This window comes from Lepidochelys olivacea (assembly GCF_965140295.1).
Source record: "Lepidochelys olivacea isolate rLepOli2 genome assembly, chromosome: 11".
NCBI lineage: Eukaryota > Metazoa > Chordata > Testudines > Cheloniidae > Lepidochelys > Lepidochelys olivacea.
In genome coordinates, this window is record NC_140421.1 from 6,306,736 (window position 1) to 6,315,035 (window position 8,300).

The following is an 8,300-nucleotide window of genomic DNA, read 5'->3' on the forward strand; positions in this document are numbered from 1 at the left end:
TTTTTGTTGCCCTCCGCTGGACGCTTTCCAATTTTTCGACATCCTTCATTTCTACTGGCTAGCACTGATGTCACTCTACTCAGCTTCCTGGCTTCTGTGAATCTCGTTCTTAGTGGCCTCCCTCTCCCTATGCATTGCTTAGGGACATGGGCACCTGAGGGAGGGCAGGACTCCTAAAGGTAGTGTTGCAAAGCTTAGCTTGAATTTGTGTATCCAGCCCTTAGCAGTCATGGAACAGTTCGGTCTGTGCAGAATCTCCCAAGGCTGTGAAAGAGAAAGAAGAGATTATTTGAAAATAAAAGGGATTCATCTATTTTTTTTTTAATTTTACATCTGGATCCAAGTCCCATTTCTTGAAATGGACCTGGAGACTGCAGTAACTGAACATGGAGCTCTGTGTTACTTAACTAAGGGGATTCTAGCTATCTAAGGTATGTGGCCCTTGTCACTATAGTATCTCACAATCTTTAATGTATTTATCCTCACAGCCCCTGCTGTGAGTTAAGGCAGTGCTATTATCCCACTTTTACAGCTGGGAAACTGAGGCACAAGGGGGGTAAGTGACTTGCTTAAGGTCGTACAAGAAGTCTAAGGTGGAGAATTGGGAGACTATGGTTCAAGTCCCATGCTAGCACCCTCAACACTGGGCAAGACTTCTTTGTATTTTGTGGATTGACCACAAAAGGAGGGGGTAGAGAGGAAATCAGCTTCTAAGCTATTAGACAAGATCAAGAAGGAGGAGGCTAAAATCTTGGTGGCTGAGTCAGGTGAGACTTGCTGGCAGATGTATGTAAACGCTTGTTTTTAGCTTGAGCAGTTTCTGCTTTCTGGTGAGATTTTTATTTCATTCTAGTCTTACTTTGGAGAGAGAGAGAGAGACCAGTGTTTGTATGTTGCGGTTCAGTGATGAGACAGAACACAGCTTTATGCAAGCAAACAGGCTGGTCAGCGGAGATGGGCTGTTCTGCCCCCCCTGCCTTCCACCTTCTCCTTTTATTATATTTCTCCCCCTAAGCATTACACACTGCTACACAAAGGAATGTATGACGTTGATTCATATGCTTAGTTACCATCCTCTATCTACTACAATCCTGGTTCTCAGGCCTTGAGCCCAGGCTAAAGAAACCTCCCACAGTTGCTGTCCAAACAATCAAGTTCTCAGGGTTCATATCTAGCCCTTGTCCTTGGATAGAGCAATGTGTGCATTGCTCCTAGGAAACAGTCAGGGTGTGCCCCGCCTGCTTCCAGGTGGAATAGCTAGACATTAACCCTTCATCTCCCCTTTTTTTGTTTATTGATAGTTGGCCATCTCATGGTAGCTGTCAATTTGTTTTGTCATGCTATTTAACTCCCAGACAGACAAGGACATAACCTGGGGAGCTTTCCAGGGCAAAAATTTTACAAAGTCTTAACAAGGAAGGAATACATTGTACACAGCAGCAACAAAAAAATAAGCCCAATGATTACAAACACAAAATAACCAAAAGCTTAACATCTGCAATATAATCATCTAAAAGGGGTACACTTCTTTTACTACAATTGTGACCAGCAAAAGGCAATATAAGTGTCATTCTACTAAGACAGCAAAGGGTGCCATCACTTAAATTTGCAGGAATATTATTAAAGGTGCATGAACCACAAGTGAAAACCCATCCTGATGGTAGGATGATATGGCCATAATTATATGAAACATTAACAGCATGGGAACAATTTAAAAGGGATTGAGAAATTTTTTGACAGCCCAAGGGCACCTTTGTACTAGTGCAGTTAACTACACGCGCACAGGTGACATTGTGAGCCCTGGCCGGGTACAGTGTGTGGAGGGATATAGCCGTGCGAGGCAGAGTATAGTTGGCCGGGCCCCAATTAGCCATGCTAGAGTACTGGGAGGAAAGATTAGCATAAGCAGAGAACAGTGTCTTATTCTCCTTCGGGCTTGTAACGGGGGAGGCGCTTCCGAGCCAACCCCTACAGGAAATAGCAGGCACAAAAGGCACACAATCATCACAGAATTTAGCAGTGATTTGGGCGAGAATCGCCACAAACAAAGTCTTAGGAGTTTCTGGCTGCTGATCTGCTGCCAGTTTTCGTTGAGCCATGGCGACCAATGCTTTTACTGCTCCCCATGTCACGGGCTGGCTTGGGACGCTACGCGTCCTCCGTTTCCGTCCCGCCGTTGTCGACTCGGGGGGCAACGCGGTCTCCTCCAAGGTCAGCTGAAACTCTGGTATGGGATTCGACAGCCCCTGGTGCCATGCCATGTTGTTTAAGTGCTGGTCACACACACCGGGCTGGAACCCACAACGGTCCTGCAGGGAGAGACACAGCAGCATATCCCCGACCCCAAGTGATTAGAGGTGCTGGGCCCAGCCACTGTGGATCGGGCAGCTGACGGTAAAAGACACGCGGTCTTTCCAGTACCTCAGATTTGTGAAAATGCCGATCTGCAGGGGTCTGCTGATCTGCATTCAGTGTTAAATTATTTAAAGTAAACAAGAGGATATACATTTGTTGTTGAATGTCTCCTAAGGTTCGGAGACGCAGCTCCCCTTGTTTTAATTGTTTATCTAGCAAGGTTTTGAATGTGCGATTGGCACGTTCAACAATGGCTTGGCCCGTGGAATTATAAGGGATTCCGTGTTTAAGACGGACGTCCCAGCGGGCACAAAAGGTGGAGAGGGCTGCAGAGCAGTAGGCTGGGGCATTATCTATTTTAATTTGGCAGGGGCAACCCATAACAGAAAAGCAGGCCAGCAAATGGTGAATAACTTTGTTAGTGGCTTCCCCACGTTGTGGGGTTGCCCAAAGGAAGCCTGAATAAGTATCAACGGAAACATGTAAAAATGAATAGGGGCGGAATTGTGGCACATGAGTAACATCCATTTGCCACAGCTGATTTGCTGCGGTACCTTGGGGGTTAACGGCATAAGAGAAAGTAGGAGCAGCAGCAGCACAGTGGGGGCAGGAACGAACAATGGAACGTGCATGATCAGCAGGAATGTGAAACTGCGGGGCCAAAACAGAGGCAGACTGATGAAAAAAGGCATGGCTTTCAATGGGGTCAGAAAAAAGGGAATTTACCTGACCACGCAACGCGCGATCGGCGCGTGCATTGCCCTCAGTGAGTGGCCCAGGCAGAGGGGTATGACTGCGAATATGAGCAACAAAGTAAGGGAAATGACGAGTGGCAAGAAGATGCTGCAAAGACAAAAACAGGCGAAGGAGGTCTGCATCAACCTGAGGGGTAATGAGGGCAAGGGGTAAATGATCAATTACCTGACAAACATAATGGGTATCCACAATTAAATTAAAGGGACAATCAGCAAAAGGTTGAAAGGCCAAAATAACAGCAGCTAAATCTGAGGGCAAAGGGGGATGGTAAAAAACAATCTTTTAAATCTAACACACAAAGTTGATCGGTTTGAGGAATTAAATTTGGATTTGGCAAGCCAAATTGCAAGGGGCCCATAGGTTGGATGCGTTTATTTATTTCCCTTAAATCATGTAACAGCCGCCAAGCACCTGATTTTTTCTTAATAATGAACACCGGGGTGTTCCAGGGACTAGTGGAGCTCTCCAGTCGCTGTGCTTGCAAATGCTGCTGCACAAGCGAATGAAGCACTTTTAGCTTTTCTAGAGGGAGGGGCCACTGGTCAATCCATACGGGCTCTAAGGATTGCCATACCAAGGGTAAGGCGGAGGGCACGGTGGGTGAGGGAGGGTTTTGGGCCATCAGATGTTAATATCGAGGGTGGTGTCTAACTTTGTAAGTAAATCACGGCCCCAAATATTGAGGTGGACAGGGAGCACAAAAGGGCGGATTGTAGCAAGGGCACGGCCTCCTGGTTTAGAGCCCGTGACCCAAGACAAACTTTGGCGCCCGGGTTTGCTACCCCCAATCCCCCACAACTCTTTAGAAGGAACCGTAGGCCAACTAACCGGCCACTCCAGATCACGAATCACTGTAACGTCAGCTCCAGTGTCCACCAGCCCTGTAAAAGGAACATCATTTAAGAGAAGTGTTAACTGAGGTTTCGAGGGGCGGACTGACATTGTCAGAGCAACAAGTGGAGAAGACGCGCTGTGAGACGGCGAGTGAGACAATGTCGATCCAAAGCCGCCTCCGCCCCGAGTTCGATCCTCGGCAGCTGACACCTGATAGGGGATTAAAATCAATTGTGCAATTGACCGTCCACGCGGGAGCGACTGTGGAAGATGAGTCCACACCTGAACCTTAATAATGCCAGTGTAATCAGCATCAATGACCCCTGGAATGACAAAAAAGCCCTGTTTCCCAGCATGTGAGCGAGGGAGAACAAGACCTACAAAGCCGGCAGGGAGAGGTCCCGTCACCTGTGTAGGTATGGCACAGACCTCCCCTGGCAGCTGAAAGTCAGTGTCCTCCTGCATGATCAAATCAAGCCCTGCACTTCCAGCAGTCGCTGCCCTCATAGAGTCTACGGATTCCAAGGCAGAGGAGCGATTGCCTGAGTAGGAAACACCCCCGTTTGGCCCTGGGTTCGGGGGGGACCCGTCGCGCGGTTTCCCGACCCGCTACGACACTGATTAGCCCAGTGATAACCTTTCCCACACTTGGGGCACTTCTTTGAGGGTCGGGATGGTGCCTTAGATGAGCGGCACTCCCGCTGAAAATGACCCTCCTTACCACAGCGGTAACAGCGCTTCCCCTCCTTCCCAGTTTTTCTGAGGGCGGCAGCCAGAACTCCAGCCTTGTGGGCTTGTGTGCCAATGTTCTGGCACGCCCGCAGCATGTCTGAGAGCTCTAAAATACCAGAGGCTTGTGCTGCCTGGAGAGCACGGCGGCAATCCTCGTTTGCATTTTCAACTGCCAATTTTAACAGGAGCTCGTGAGCTGCCTCAGTGTTATCCACCTGTCGGAGGATAGCCTCCTGCAATCTGTTGGTAAAATCCAAAAAGGACTCTAAGGCACCCTGACGGATACTGACAAAGCTTTTGGTAGGCTTGCCTGAATCCGGGACCTTCTTGAAAGCATGCTGGGCACAGGTGGAAATAATGGGGAAGACGGCCTGAGGGAGTTGAGACTGCATCTCAATAGTAGCAAACTGGCCCTCCCCTGCCAAATGCTCATAAATGATACCTTGCTCTCTATATACCTGGGCTTGGCGTTCTGCCATCTGCCGATACTCACTAAGCCAAATAACATACTGACTGGGTGACAACATCATGCGCAGCAGCGTTTTCCAATCCTCAGGGATTAGGGAGTACCCAGTACCCATCCCTTCAATGAGACCACGCACAAAGGTGCTAGTCAGGCCAAATTCACGAATTGCTTTCTTTACCTCTCTAACCACCGAGTATGGCAGAGTGGTCCAGGTGCCCATGGGGTTGCCCTGGTCATAATTCTGCCAGGTCACCGGGCAAACGGAGACCAGATCAGCCAGCTCCTCTGCTGTAAGATCTGATCGAGCTTTCGCTGCGTGAACCATTTGTTGCACCAGCGAAAGCTTCTGAGCAGATGCAGATGACCCTCCGGGGGAACCCACGTGGGGAGGGTGATCACACACCGGCTCCGGTGGGGAAGGCCAGGGAGGCGGTGGTAATAGAGGCACTGGGGGCGAAGCAGGGGGAGGGATGGCTGCAGGAGCGGACGGGGGTGGCAGGATCGGCAGCTCCTCTGTTGGTGCTGGAGAGGGCCTTTCCGAGGCGACACGCTGTGTCGCATCGCCAGGAGGGGGGATGGCTGCAGGGGCGGATGGGGGCGGCGAGAGCACCAGCCTCGTGAGGGAGGGTCTGTCCGAGGCGACACGCTGTACCACGTCGCGGCAGAGGTGCCAGGCATGTAAAGCCTGCACGGGTGCCCGAGGCTCTTTGTGCAATGTCTAGCCCAATCGCTCCCAGTCCGCTAGCTTAAGGCTTCCAGCTTCAGGATACCACGGGCACTTGGCACGCACCTCCTGTAGCAGGAGAGTGAGTTCTCGAGCCGGGCAGTCATGCTGAGCCTTACGCAGCAAATACTGCAGCTCATTGCGGTGTTGCACTTGCAAAGCAGAGAGGGAGCTTCCCATACTTACCACAATGAAAAATACTCACCGGGATCCACGAAGTGGATGAGTGACGCGTCTGAAACCCTTGCCGGGCGAGGTGAGTGCTGAGGGCCCCACGTTGGGCGCCAGTTGTTGCGGTTCAGTGATGAGACAGAACACAGCTTTATGCAAGCAAACAGGCTGGTCAGCGGAGATGGGCTGTTCTGCCCCCCCTGCCTTCCACCTTCTCCTTTTATTATATTTCTCCCCCTAAGCATTACACACTGCTACACAAAGGAATGTATGACGTTGATTCATATGCTTAGTTACCATCCTCTATCTACTACAATCCTGGTTCTCAGGCCTTGAGCCCAGGCTAAAGAAACCTCCCACAGTTGCTGTCCAAACAATCAAGTTCTCAGGGTTCATATCTAGCCCTTGTCCTTGGATAGAGCAATGTGTGCATTGCTCCTAGGAAACAGTCAGGGTGTGCCCCGCCTGCTTCCAGGTGGAATAGCTAGACATTAACCCTTCATTTGTAGAATTTTGATATTCTCTGAATCATCTAGTACTGGTCACTGTCAGAGTTGGACCATTGTTCTGATCCAATGTGACCATTCCTATGTTCCTGTGTTGATATCACAAAGACTTGGTAAATTGACTGAGAGAGACAAGGTGGGTGAGGTAATATCCTTTGTTGGACCAACTTCTGTTGGTGAAAGAGACAAGCTTTCAAGCTCCACAGAACACTTCTTCAGTCTGGGATAGGTAATCATCTTCCCCAGACCATAAGAAGAGCTCTGTGATGCTTGAAATCTTGTCTTGTTCAAAAACAGAGGTTGGTCTAATAAAGGATATTACCTCATCCACCTTGTCTCTTTCACATCTAGCTGTGTTGGTCCCAAGATAGTCTGATGCATTCCCATGATAAGGTGACTTTCTTCTCTGCAGCATGTTTTCTAGTTTTGTCTTTTCCCAGTCTGACTAACTCAATGAACTCAGAGTCCATCCGTGTGTCTAACTTCCTCATTTAATCCCCTTACTTCTCATTCTTCTCCCTGACTCCCCTGTGCCTTCTTTATATATTAGGGAGCAGGGTCGAGTTAGAAGTCAGGCTGGCTGGAAAACAATTTAATTGCACAAAATATTTGGAGGTTTTCACATTTGTTTTCAAGCCAATGCAGAATGAAAATGAGACCTTTCAAAACTTTTTTGTGTGGAAAAAAATGAGACATTGACTCTCCAAACCAGTTGTTAGTTAGGACTTGAACCTTGGTTTTCCACATCCCAGCTGAGTACCCTGACCACTGAGCTTCTCTGGGGGCAGGCTCTGTCTTTGTTTTTGACCAGAAATTCAACACCTGAGCAATGTTTTGTCAAAAAAACTTTCAACCAGCTCCAGCGAGCCTGAGTATTAGGACTCTTGGGTTCTTTGCCGACGCTGACACAGAGTCACTGCAAGACTTTCAATAAGTCACTTCTGTTCCCATTGCCTCCATCTGTAAAACACAGTAAATAATACTTACCTACTTAACAAGGATGATGCAAGGCTAACTCAAATTGAATGGAAGTTGCTGTATATTGTGATGGGGTGTATAAACCACACACTGTAGCAGCCATGAAGGAATTACTTCCCCAGCTGTGACTAAGTGACTGACTAGCAACAGCTGAGATAAAAGGCTGAAGCTGAGGGAGAGGGGTGCTTGTTACAGGGGCTGAGGATTATCTCAGGGTAGTGCTTCAACAGCAATATTTTGGCAAGGAGCTTCTTGAAGAATGGACCCAGAGGCCTGGCTAGGAGAGTTGAAGTAAGATCGCTGGGGAATAGCAAAAAGCATGTTTCTTGTCTTCCTATCCTCCCCGCCCCAGCTCGCCTCCCTCGGCCTGAGCGGGAAGCCGCAGCCTGCTTCTCAGCCCTCCCTGGCTTCCCGCTGAACAGCTGATTTGTGGGAAAGGGGGCCTGGAGAAGCAGGGCTTGGTGGTGCATTAAGGGGAGGAGGCGGAGAGGAGGTGAGCTGGGGCCGGGTGTGGGGTGGGGAGCCACCGGTGGGTGCTCTGCACCCACCAAATTTTCCCTGTGGGTGCTCCAGCTCCGGAGTACCCAGGGAGTCGGCGCCTTAGGCGCCACTTTTGATGTGATCAGTGGGGGGAGCGGCCGTTCCCCTCCTCCCCCCCCAGCTATGCTTCCCCTGCCCCTAGGAGCCAGAGGGACCTGCCAGATACTTCCTGGGAGCTGCCCCAGGTAAACACCTCTGGGACTCCCCACCTCGCCTCCCGGCAGGTGCCTCTGGCTCT

At 49.7% G+C, this 8,300-nt stretch overlaps 1 protein-coding gene across 1 annotated transcript; it reads right to left on the minus strand.

Annotated features, from left to right (window-relative positions):
* Positions 1-220: 220 nt before the first annotated feature.
* On the minus strand, positions 221-4,452 carry LOC311528098 (uncharacterized protein; the record flags this gene model as incomplete). The annotated part of the gene is made up of 4 exons (XM_084642724.1): positions 221-264; positions 1,637-2,309; positions 3,082-3,198; positions 3,940-4,452. The coding sequence occupies 4 exons, from the start codon at positions 4,450-4,452 to the stop codon at positions 221-223; spliced, it is 1,347 nt and encodes a 448-aa protein (XP_084498850.1).
* Between the last annotated feature and the right edge of the window lie 3,848 nt (positions 4,453-8,300).